The 13,448-nt window shown below is 37.6% G+C and overlaps 2 protein-coding genes across 2 annotated transcripts in view; one reads left to right on the top strand and one right to left on the bottom strand.

Annotated features, from left to right (window-relative positions):
* LOC114644348 (cystine/glutamate transporter-like) overlaps window positions 1-13,448 on the top strand; it is a 621,881-nt gene that overhangs the window by 317,647 nt on the left and 290,786 nt on the right.
* LOC114644301 (cystine/glutamate transporter-like) overlaps window positions 1-13,448 on the bottom strand; it is a 56,285-nt gene that overhangs the window by 18,290 nt on the left and 24,547 nt on the right. The window contains exons 5-8 of the mRNA XM_051931768.1: window positions 10,782-10,907; window positions 8,922-9,021; window positions 3,677-3,721; window positions 1,711-1,834 (exon numbers count right to left, since the gene is read on the bottom strand). Of these exons, the coding sequence (XP_051787728.1) occupies window positions 1,711-1,834; window positions 3,677-3,721; window positions 8,922-9,021; window positions 10,782-10,907 (395 nt within the window). The remainder of the gene's footprint in view (window positions 1-1,710; window positions 1,835-3,676; window positions 3,722-8,921; window positions 9,022-10,781; window positions 10,908-13,448) is intronic.

Genomic DNA, 13,448 nt, shown 5'->3' with positions numbered 1-13,448 from the left:
CAAGAGCAGAATTTAAATAGGGGGAAATGGTATATAAATAATCAATTTCAAAACAGGCTATAGATTCACATTGTAAAGCAATTTGTGGGAGGAAATACTGTGAAAACAAGGACATGGAGCTATTTACATGTCAGTCAGTCTGTCACTTACTAACCCGTTTAGTCCTGAACAGAGTAATAGGGGTCTGCTAGAGCCTATCCCAGCTAGCATAGGACGCAAGGCATGAGTGAACCCTGGACAGGGCGCCAGTCCATCACAGTGCAAACACATTCATAAATCCATACGCGCATACTTCAACCTCACAATAGGGGAAATTTAGGAAATAGCAGTCTCCCTAAACTGCATGTTTTTGGACTGTGGGAGGAAACCGGGGCATACAGAAGAAAATCACGCAGGTTAACGTCAGCAAAGTGGAAAAGAGCAATAAAATATTTCATCAATACACTTCCATACATCACAATGGAAACAACAAATCCAGATAGGCTTCTATTCGATTGAGATGTTTAATTGTAGTATTCTTGAATTGATTTTATAATTACATTATAAGTTACATAATAAATGAGTGTTATGTTTCATGGTAAAAACATATCCCATATTCGGCTTAGACAGTTATATACAGTATATTGAGACATCAAAAATTCACAGCAATTAAGCCTGTTATTTTAGAATAGTATTAATAAATTCTTGCCAAATTCTAGAAAAAAAGCTTTGAACTGTTTCTCAAAGAGAAAATTACATTTTTGCTGATTTTAAGTAAAATAAGATGTCCTTCGCCCACTGTGTAAGATAAGATGATTAACAGATAATGCAGTCTGTCTTTCATGGGAGAACGTTGTCCCCCCAGGACAGGACAATAACCATTAGAATAACTATTAGCCTGAAACTAATCTAAAAGAGTGTTAATGAAAATAGCTTCTCAGCTTTATAGCTTTTTATATAAATGGTCTTCCTGTAACACTTTTTCAGTCCTGACTATACATTGTAAAACATTTAGCAATGTTTTAACTTGCTTATTCTTTCAGTTTATGAACAGTTGCGATTTAGATATTCAGAAACTGTAAAAATGTATTTTTAAAAACCTGCTTATAATTCTTTGGACAATTTTATTTAAATACTATTTTAAGTATCTGATTTTTGTTACACTGATACCAGTGTTGCTTGTTTTAAAATGTTTTTCAAAGATTGGATTTATGTCTTCTTCACATTCTGAAGAATTACCATGCTTTAATTCTTAGGGTATCTTTCAATATTTTTTCTATAGAACGATCTGTTATCCATAGTGAACATTTTACATTTTGTCATTAAATTACCAAATGAGTAGCTTGTTTCACATACTCAACATCTTCTTGTACCTTAATTTTTGGCAACCTTAATTTTTGGCAAACAACAAATCTACAAAGGAAGTTTTAAACAACACTGATCAGAGTGCCAGACCACGACAGAGCACTCTTATGAGCACACTCACCCACCAGTTTAGAGTAGACAGAAAATCTGCAATGTGAGAGGATGAGGAGGGAAAAACCTCTCAAATACAAGGAAGAACCTGCTTGCTATAGCCGGGCAATGACAATGCTGAGATTCACATCCTGACTTCTGAAGTTGTGATGTGGTTGTGCTAATTACTGTGCCACCATACAGGCCTTTTAAAGTCATTCTAATTAAGAATTTGTTATTATTTATTCTCATTTATTAAAAAGTGTATTCACAAACCATAGCCACAGCATTGGATTCCAGAACATCCTGAGATGTCATCACAGTATAATAAGAAATGTTCGTCAGAAGATAAGCAACTGTCACTATTACCATGGATAATATGATTGACAAAGGCATGTTTCTGAAAAAAAAAAATCAGTTTATCAACCAAATATACTCTTTAATCACTCCAGCCAAATTGAACTCTAACAATATTTGCAGAGGGTATAATGATTCACTTTGACTAAAATATATGCCATGTGTAAAGAAAAGCTTAATATTAAAAGCAATTAACCAATAAATTATTAAATTCTAATACCAAAAAAAAATACAAAAATAAAAAAGTAAAAACAAAACAAAAAGAAAAAAACTAATTCAAATTTGACATCAAAAACATCCAAACAAATAATGAAATAAATTCCATAATAAATTCCAAGGACCCAATTTAAACAATGCCTAAATTCACCATCAAGAGCAGGGAAAGAAAAGGCAAGAGGTCAAGAAGACTAGCTTAAAAATCGAAGGAAAATGATCAACAGACCCCCAAAACCTAAAACACAATAGCATAAGTCAGGGGAAGGGCAAGGTGGAAGGGGAGGATCAGCACAGTGGACTAACCAGCTAATGGTACCCTGAAAAGTTTGGAGCTTTTTAAAGTCCCCTTGTCCTGCAATTATTCTCCTCTGGAGCACTTGGGGACTGATGGTTAATGAAATGCCTTGACCTGCCACCATCAAAAACAATTAGTGATATAAGTGACTGAATACAGGGGAAAAATAAAATCAAGAACGTGATTCACGAAGTTAAAATACATAAACAACAAAAGGAAAGAAATATAAGAGAAAGAAAAGAAAATGCAAAAGAAATAAAACACAAAATGGAGTGTAGAACCATGACAGAGGAGAGAGCAACAAACAGAAACAAGAAAGCGAGAAGACTTAAAAACACTGCAACTTAAATACTATACCTGCTCAAGCTCTTGAGTAATTAAATGCTTGTCATATTTATAATTACTGTATCCTTCAATGTAATTTCACACTCTAGTATATGGGTCCATAATGGCAGCAAAGCACAAAGAAGGAAACAACTTTGTACTTATGCTGTCTTGTTAACTGCAGAGGCAGAACTGATAAGAAAAAAATAAACTGACCAGTCGAAACAGGCAAGGGTCAAATTCAGGAAGATGGCATTCACTAAAAGATGAATGCTAAGGATAAATTGCAGTCAAAAAGAAAACAGACAGAATTCAGTTACGGGGAAAATCTCTTAAGACTAGAGATACTTGCAAGAATTTCATTTTTGTTTTATCAAGAAACTTGGATGATTCTAGAATTTTCTACTGGTTTAAATACCATCGCTCTAATGATGCTATACTGATGCAACTTCCTGCAACCGACCCCTAACAACTTATCGTTATGTCCTAACAACTGAGAAACAAAATACAACATGTGGATAAATTAAATATTTTATTACGTGATTTAACAATAATGTTCATTTATAGGTTGCACCATCTTTCTCAAATGTGAATGCCTGTTATGTGGCAAAGAAGAGGATTAATATTTCAGTCATTTGCTTTCTACTAGGTTTTGATTACTGTAAGTCAGAAGAAAGAAAAAATACTGACAGTAACTACAGAGGTTGATTTTGAAATTATTATTATTATTACACATGCAGCAGCAGGGATTCTTGGTACTCAAACTCAGAAGGTGTAAAAGCAATCTCCAAAAAGCATGCCAGTCAATAATATTAAAAACAGCAGTGATAATAATGATAAAAAGAAAAAGTGTATAATATATGAGAAGAGCCTCGCACATTAGGGTGAATGAGGTGTCTTGTTTCATAACAGTGTGTTGTGCCTGTTGGAATTATTTATTGAATTGCTCCTCTCTGACAAAAAAGATTGCTTCTATACACTTTGATCCTTAATTTGTTTTATACTCATATCCTCATCACAACCTCTTCCTAAGATCTGTTTTGTACATACCTTTCGGAACTGATGATTTCTTCTGTGACAAAATTCAAAACAAACCTATTAAAATAAAGCAGAATTCTTTCAGTTTTCTTTAAGTCTGGTTCAGTGTAATAGAAAGATTAAAGATTGCCTTTAGATGTAAGGTTCAGGCCAGTCAAGATGGAGTGCTGCAGGTCAACTACTATTCCTTTCAGTATGCTATAGTAAAAGGACTGCTGGGAATAATGGACTAAGTCCTACATATGCAAGTCTCAAGTAAGCCTCAACTCCTGACCTTCAAGTTTCAAGTTAGGTCTTAAGTTACAGTATAAGGATTACATTCAAGTAATTCAAGTCGAGTCACTCGATTTAATCAAACAAGTCAAGTTGACTCATATTTGTGTTTCTGAATGAATGAGTAGTAATTTCCTATACTATTAATGGTATACAAAGCTTTAATTAATCTTGCTCTTCCTATATTTTGGAGTACTTGTTCTCCCACATTCCAAGTCATAACCTTAGATCTTCAAATAGCAGTCTGCTTATTATTCTAAGAGCCAAGCCTAAATGAAGTGGTGAGGCAAACCATCTGCTATTATGCACCAAAAATCTGGGATGCTTTACCAACAGACATACTCCAGGCTGACACTGTGGATTATTTAAAAAAAAACTCCTAACAAGCCATTTTTTAATTTGACTGACTCATAACTACAGTTTAGTTCAACCCTGAATAAACTAGCTACTGTATACACAGAATTATCATAGTCGTCAATGAATCTGCAATCTTTATTAGTCTTTATTGTTCTGTTTTTTTCCCCCGCTTCTCCTGTGGTGGCATTCTGTGCCATCTGAACAAAGTCGTGCCGTCACATGTGATGTTTGAATGAAAGTGAATACCCCAAACTGCTATAAGACCCACTGTGTCGAATCCTCTAAGACAAAGCCTTAAATAAACATTAAGGAACTACTTAAGAACATTTATATTAGGTAGGACTCTTGAATGAATGAATGAGGGGGAGGCAGCTCTTCAATTCAAAAACACAATCTCTTTTGAACATGTTTCATCCTGTAACACATCTCTCTCAAGGAGCAGTAATAATTCAGTACTTGGAAGACAGCAGGCTAATGGTTTTACAACAACTGCATGGGGTGTGCACCTCTATATTCTTTAAAAGTCCAATTTAATGGTAATTGGTCCTTCGACTCCTTTCTTATAGCTCAGTTAATTTTGGAGGAAGATTTGACACTTGCTGTTTACTGTTTACTGAACCTAGCACAACGTTGATTTCTTTCAATCATTTTATTCTCCTCTTTTACCTCTATAATATAAAAAACTACAGCTAGATCTGTTTGAGCAGTGTGCATGAGCTGATTCATAATAAAATTCTTTAAACTATCAGAGAATATGGTCTTGTGAGTGTTGCCAGCATCTTTATTGTTGTTACAAACTGATTTCTTCACTAGGCTAGAATTTTCTCTGTTAGTTTTTTTAATTGCAGCAATAGGCATAATGTTAAAAATAATAACAATAATAATATTAGGGAGAGTGTATGCTGATAAAAGTGAGATAAAAAGTGAGTGTCCCTTAAATACTAGTCAGCCACATCTCCATCCACTGAAAAGGAACACCTATTTTCATTGCAATGTCAAGGTTAGTCAAAGCCTTTCCTGGCTGTATCAAGTACAACACAGGAACCATATCAGTCCAATTAAGAGATCTAAAATGCCAACTTTCAGAATATGAGAAGAATCTGGATCTACAAAAGTCACCGACACACAGGGACAACATTCTCCCCGGATGAAAAATGTATTCTTATCTTACATAATACTTGTAAAAATCATTCTAGAACAGTTTTTTGGTTCATTCAAATCCTGGGTTTTGACTACAGGGGAGTCAAAGTATTCACACCCCTTCACGTTTTCACATTTTGCTATGTTGCAGCCTTGTGCTAAAATCATTTAAATTCATTTTTCCCCCACTTCAGCAACACTCAATATCCCAAATTGACAAAGTGAAAAGAGGATTTCAGAATTTCGAATTAAATTTAATATGAATAAAAAATTGAAATATTACATTGACACAAGTATTCAGTTTCTTTACTCAGAATTTACTTAATGCACCTTTTGCAGTGTTTACAGCCTGGAGTGTTCTTTGGTATGATACGCAGAGCTGCACAAACTTGGATTTGGGGTTTTTCTGCCATTTCTGCAGTTCCTATCAGACTCATTCAGAATGGATAGAGACCATCAGTGGACAACTATTTTTAGGTCTCTCCAGAGACATTCTATTGGATTCATGTCTAGGCTCTGGCTGGACAACTAAAGGACAATCAAAGTATTGTCCCTAAGCCACTCCACACACATGCACATGAGAGACGGTTTAGGGGCTCTAATAGTGTTGTTTTTCAGTCAGACCAGGGGTTGACGCTGTCATCTGGTCCTTTCTCCTTTTGTCCCTCTGCAGACCAGCTGAAGACCGTGCCTCTTAATGACGTCACAACTGGCCCAATCATTGATGATGTCACTTCTGGCACCCTCTTATGACGTCACTTTCAGCATCCAGAACCCACCTTCTGATGATATCTCTTCCTGTTCCAGCCTCTCAAATCCCACCTCTTCCTATTTCAGCCAAATTTATAGACCAGGCTAACCCTGTTAGTTCAGTTCAGTTTTGGACTCCTGTCTGTAAAGATGTGTTTTATTTTCTTACCATTTTTTTCCAAGTATAGGGGGTGGCCATCCCTAAACTTTTTCTGTCTGCTGTTGTATCTTTTTACACTGTGTTTTGGGCTTAGAGTCATTGTATTGTTTGTAGATGAACCTCTGGCCCAGTCTGAGGTCCAGAGCACTCTGGAGCAAGTTTTCATTGAGCATATCTCTAAACTTTGTTCTATTCAGCTGTCCCACAACCATATATAGTTTCCCAGTCCCTGCCTCTGAAAAACAACCCTGCAGCATGATGTTGCCACCACCATGACTCACTGTTGGAATGGTATTGCATAGGTGATGAGCTGTTCCTGGTTTCCCCCAGACATACCACCACTATTCATGGTTTCATCAGAGCAGAAAATCTTGTTTTTCACAGTCTGACAGTTCTTTAGATGCCCTTTTTGTATACACTAAAAGGTCTTCCGTGTCTCATTTACTGATGTGAGGCTTCTGCCTGGCTACTCTGTCATAAAGCCCAGATCAGTGGAGTGCCACAGTGATGGTTATCCTTCTGAAAGTGTCTCCCATCTCTCTTAAGGTTCTCTAGAGTTCATCCAAAGCGATATCGGGTTCTTGGTCACTTCTTTTACCATGGCTCTTTTCCCATGATTGCCTAGTTTGACTAGGGTGCCATCTCTAGAAAGAGCTATGGTTGTTCCAAACTTCTTACATTCAATATTTATGGAGGCCACTGTGCTCTTGGGAACCTGCAAAGCGGAAGGAGTCTTTTTGTAGAATTCCCAAGATCTGTGCCTCAATACAATTCCATCTCTAAGCTCTGAAGGCAATACTCACGACACCATGATTTAGTTTTATTCTGATAAACATTGTCTGTGGAACCTTCTATAGACAGGTGTGCACTTTTCCTAATCATGTCCAAACAATTGAACTAACCACAAGTGAATTCCAAACAAGATGTAGAAACATCTCAATGGAGATCAACAGAACAGGAGGTACCTGAACCAAATTTCAAGTGTCATTCCAAAGATTTTGAATATTTGTGTCATTGTGATACAGTAATCCCTCGCTACTTCGCGGTTCACTTTTCGCGGATTCACGACTTCGCGGATTTTATATGTAAACATATCTAAATATATAACGCGGATTTTTCGCTGCTTCGCGCGTTTCTGCGGACAATGTGTCTTTTTACTTCTGGTACTTGCTTCCTCAGTTGGTTTGCCCAGGTGATTTCATACAAGAGATGCTATTGGCGGATGGCTGAGAAGCTACCCAATCAGAGCATGCAGTTAAGTTCCTGTGTGCTGCTGATTGGCTCAGCGACGGAGTGGTGCATTAACCAGGAAGTCTCATCTCACTCATTCAGCATTAACGTGCTACTGCTTCAGGGGCCGTGTCCAAGCGCCAACAGAAGATGCAAATGATTGCAGCAAAGGTAAAAGTTTTGGATATGTTGAAGGAAGGGAACAGCTACACCATTACAGCATCAATGAGTCCACGATTCTTTTTATTTAAAAAGGAGGAAAAGCATATAAGATCTACGGCCGCAGTGTCCTTTAACCAGGGCGCAAAACGAGTTGCAAGTGAATGTGATAAGGCAGTAGTCTGGATGGAATCTGCTTTAGGAATCTTTGCAACAAGGTCGACGACGTCATGACCGCCTACAAGCTGCTCTTCGACCGGAAAAAGAAGCAGCGGCAGCAACTGCCAATCACAATATTTTTGCAGCCTCGCAAAAAAGAGCCAGTTCCTACTACTACTACTACGGATACACCTTCGGAAACCGTGGAGGAGGTGCCCCAGGAAATGGCACCGCCGTCTGAAGAGACGTAAAATACAGTCATCGGCTGCGCAGTAAAAGTCATCATCTCCTTCATCGTCATCATTTTTACTGTGCAGCATATTCATTACCATCATCACGTCATATATAGCTACGTGTACTTCGCTATACAGTAAGTGTAAACTTATCTACCGATTTCATATTGCTTAGCAGCTGTCCCTGTTATTAATAGAGTAAAGGGTTGGTTGTAAACAATACAGGGAGGGTTTAAAAACGTCCAAATACACGTTAAATAATTAAATAAATATGGTGTCCCTACTTCGCGGAAATTCAGTTATCGCGGTCGGCCTTGGAACCTATCTCCCGCGATAAGTGAGGGATTACTGTATTCAATTTGCAAAAATTTCTAAAATTGATTTTCGTGTTGTCATTCAGGGGCATTGAGTTGTGCTTGATGTGGGGGGAAATTAACTTAAATGATTTTAGTATAAGACTGAAACATAACAAAACATGAAAGAAGTCAAGGGGACTGAATAATTTCTGAATCCAATGTATAAGTAGGAAACGTGTTGCATCTTTAGTTTGATCTATCTATCTATCTATCTATCTATCTATCTATCTATCTATCTATCTATCTATCTATCTATCTATCTATCTATCTATCTATCTATCAGTAACCCTGCTGATAACTTTATATAGGATGAGGTAGGCCGGCTGTTTTATTCACAAGGAAACTTAAAGCTACTTGCACCAAGCCCATGTATTTAAGAAAGAATTTACTAGGGGGAATTATGCAAGACAAATTTACAGAGAGAGATGAAGGACACCTACCATCCTGCATAGGCATATAATCCTGCATAAAAAGCCAACGGTAACTTGTCCATTGTCAAAGAACTGGTGTCAAAAGCTTTGTGGAAATTTTCAGTTTGTCCTGCAAAGATAAAAATGCAAACAGGATCAAACATTCTAGAAGTAGAGTAGAAGGTGGAGAGATCAGTGAAATAAAATTGTGGCAAGCATACATGTGTATTTCCTCTTTTGTAAATAGAAGTTGAACTACTGTTGCTGCATAATTAAAGTTCACATTTCCCTAAAGCAGAAGAAGCTATCAGTAGTTTCAAAAAAGGTGAGTGATCAAAAAGTTCTCAGTCTTAGCTGAAAGTGACATTTTACAGTGTTCATCTTGTAATTGTCCAAATTATTGCTCTTATTTACTAATATATTTGACTTGGTTTTTGAAATATATAGTGTATATGTTTTGTTTCGAAACAAAGTCAATATGGATGCTGAGAAGCACAAAATCAGGTATCATGCTATCATTACATTTCTAGCCCTAAAGAAGATCTGGAGTGAAGCATGTACCAACATGAAATGGAAGCTCCGGTTTCACCAGTAAAAAATAATGTTACAAATGATGTTGCAGATTCAAAAAAACACCTTTGTTTTTCAGCACTGGGATGCCTGCTATACCTCTCCTGTCACAGACATCTAGACTTTGGAGTCATCTATTAGTAAGCCCAATGGGAAGTGAGAATAGAGCACACAGACAAGGCAAAATAAAAATAAATGATCAACATGACTATAACTCCAAGCTTTGACTGCATTTCCATTAGTAAAGATTGATTTAATTCAAAGTATGCTGTATTATAAGTACACTGAACAGTGGACAGAAACAGAAATTATGGATATTTCTTTAAAGATGATTATTATGCTTTGATGACAAGTTATTGTTCTTTAACAATTTTGCAAAAACTGGGTTTAATCTTCTATCGGCTAGCCCTTCCTGCTCACTTTAGAATTCCACCGATGTTTCACAGCTCAAAATTAAAATTCTTTATAACGTTTCCTATTACAATCCTCGGCCTATTCCTCTTCCTTTAATACTTCAGGTGAGTGACGAATACATAATCCACAAGATTTTGGACTCACAATGTCATAGTATGTGAACTTGGTATTTGGTTCAATAATGGGACTATGGCCCTGAGGACCCTTCCTGGATTTATACAGATCATGTCCATACTCCCATTGTAATATATTTTTCAGGATGAATCTCAGCAAGCCTGATGGGCTATTTCATGATCAGGTTAATGATTTACATTTTTTTCTAACTGTTCCTTGACCTCTGCAAATTATTTGAGTATAGTTATCTGAGTTTCTGTAACCAGGAAATCTAGTGGTTATACCAATTTTTGTCTGTTATAAACTAATTATCTTTTTCAACAGCACCACCTTCTTGTTTTCTTTGTGGTTACCACCATTTTTGACTATGATTCTGGTTACACACCTTGGGCCTTGTTTACTAAAATGTTCTACGCTCGGTTATGACTTTGACTTGATATTTGAAACACCTGTATATCTTCTGATCCTATCTTGTCTCTAAATTTCTATTACCATGAGCAAACTGTACAACAAGTAAATTGCAAAGATCGGACTGCCTCAATGTCCTGACTATCTGTTTGCCCATCGGCCTAAAAAAATGTAGTTTGGTATTCCTGTTCTCCGTTTCTTAGTACCTGGCAACACTCATAGCAAAATGTGCTCTTAGACAAACCTTCTGCTTATCACATGCTCATACAAGCTTCTTTTGCTGGCACATATTTATGGATCCCAGTATGAATGATCACGTCATGCTAGATGTACAAAAACTGTAGATCATAAGAGCTAAAACAACAAACAATACATTTCTGTTACCTGAAGATAGCTGTATGAGTCCTGTCACAATAATTAAAACCAAAGCCCCCATCTTGACAATGGTAAGTGTTATCTGCAATCGTGTGGTCCAGTTCACACTCCAGCAGTTCACAGCCACAACAAATGCTAGGCAAAGAGAAAGAAAGACAAAAGTGGTTAAATAAATGTGAGAAATAAGTGCTGGAGGCAAAGATACAGTATCCAACAGGGAGTTAAGGAATGTAATGACATTCTATCTTCTTTCTCATTAACATACTTTCTCTAACCATCAAGGTATTACAGAACCAAATTAAGAACATTCTGAGTTATTTTTTACTATCTTTTTGCCATCAGGATAATGTTATTTTGTGGTTTTATTTTTTTTGTATTTTGGGTTATGTCAGTGATTACCATTTTGAATTTAATTTTGTCTTATGAGTTGTTTATTATGGGCTATTGATATTTAGGGGTTTCCAGCCATTTTTATTTATTTTGACAAAGTTTACAGTTTATTTTGGTTTGGCCCATTCATTTGTTAATGTGATATCAAATTTGTCATGTCAGCAGCAGTGATAGTGTAAATATGTTGGTGGCTTCATACTTGAAACTCAAAAATATTAGTGTAGTTAGTTTCTTTTTCAAGTCAGATATGGTACATGCTAAGTTGTGTTACAGTTTTGAACTCTTTCTGTCCTGACTCTGATTACTGGTTTTGCCCTTCTCTTTTGTTTATCTGAATACAATTTCATCCTTATAGTTGTGACCTGGCCTGCATTTGTAATACTATTCTTGTTTCAAGTATTATCTCCAAGGTCAAACCTCTCACTTATGTGAAAACATAAAAAGATGTAATTGAACAAAATGTATGTGTGTATAGAAAATAGGACAGAGTGATGAAACTTGTTTGTGTTTTGCGTACGTGACAAGAAGCATGTATACTTTCTGGAAGTTTTCTTTTGATGATGTGTGTGACAAGAAAATATACCTTTAGGGTAATGACTTTACAAAATTGGAAAAGTACAATGAGTCAGGATGCTATTTTTTGCTTACGTGGTCAACGATCAGGAGATTAGAAAGGTATAAAAGAACAAGGACATCTGCGCTCGAGGCAGATGAAGCGCGGTGTCCTAGGACTGTGTTTCTCTGACATTTTACCCTTGCCTGGTATGTATTAATAAAAGGTTTTGACTAATTTTAATTTTCTTCTCTGTCTTCAGTCACAAAAAGTGTCCACAGTTTTTGGCGCCCGGACGTGGGGCAAGAGACGGCCGGTCGACTCCTCCGGCGAGACCATTTCAGTGATCCGTCTTAACAGCGGACTGCCGTCAATTTGAGTTCCGGCAGCAGAGCATGCAGCTCCGGCAAAAGTTAGGACTGCCCTGTCCTGAAACAGTTCTTGCGTGAGGAGCCCCTGGTCTCCTCTTTGCTACATCCACAGTGACTGAACGGATTTCCAGACAGAGCTTGCACACTTCCAGACTGGGGTAAGCACCGGGGGATTTCCGAATATTTTTTATTTTCCAAATAACGGGAGGGCGAGTTTCCTGTTGACCGTCTAGTCATACTCATATCTCAACGGGTTGCTTAAGGTGATGGAGACTTGACCCAAGCAGTTTGACGCATACGAAAGGTCTGACGAAAGGATACTGGCCTCACCCATATCCTAGACTCGGCTGGACGTATTGATGTAGTATTCTGCTGAACCGAATCGGACACGAAGTCACCTGAGCTGGAATCCGGGGATGTGAGCGGACAGGCTAACGGGACGAGTAACGGGGTGGTATGGAAATATAAACCGAAAAGAGCACAGATTACAGGATTGCTGTTAGGAACGGAATGATACGTAGCGCTATGGAAGATATGTAGCTATGGAAGATATGTAGCGCTATGGGAAAATAAATAAATCTACATACGGAATAAGCAACAAAGCCGTGTTCTCCTGGGAACTGGATCAGTACCGATAGTTAGGTGTCTCCCCTTGAAACTAAGAAGGGAACAGTTTAGGTTTAGTGAGTGGCACACTTAATGCCTCGCTGATTCATACGTACAAGGGATTAGGCGAATCAGTATATAGTTGGAAAATTAAATACAGAACCCGGGAGAGCAAGGGGACATAATAGGAACTTATAACAGTAAGCCTGTTAATCGCCGCACAGGGGGATCAAAATCATTAGTGCTGGAAGAATTATTTTCGGAGGATCAACAGACGCCCCGTAAAAAATGGGTCTCCTAGAAAATTTATAGAAAAGAAGACAGGTTTAGATTTATCCTATTATTTTTTTCCCCTCCTCAGAACCAACCTCAGACACCTCTATTATCCCCTCCTCTATTCCCCATTCCGACTGCCCCCCCCCTACACTACAACTAGCAGAAGTTTCCCCTGATGATTCCCCAGGCACAGATCACTATGACCCCTCAACCCATCGTGATGACTCACCCTGTACTAGACAAACCCCCGTCTCCAAATGCACTCGAAGTCAAACCTCCACTCACAAACCAGCTCCAACTTTTTTCTCTTCTGATCTTTCACATTCACTTACTTGCCCTTTAATAGAAGTTCCCAATCCCCATTATAACCCTGCCCATCCAGCTGGACCCCAAAATCCCACAACAGTTATGATAAATCGGAATTGGGACATCCAAGAACTAAAAGATGTCGTGAATGCACTTCCAGATCCAAAGGAAGTA

This window comes from Erpetoichthys calabaricus, chromosome 1 (genome assembly GCF_900747795.2).
Source record: "Erpetoichthys calabaricus chromosome 1, fErpCal1.3, whole genome shotgun sequence".
NCBI classification, from domain to species: Eukaryota; Metazoa; Chordata; class Cladistia; order Polypteriformes; family Polypteridae; genus Erpetoichthys; species Erpetoichthys calabaricus.
Note: the sequence above shows the minus strand (reverse complement) of the source record. Positions and strands in the feature narration are given on the sequence as shown.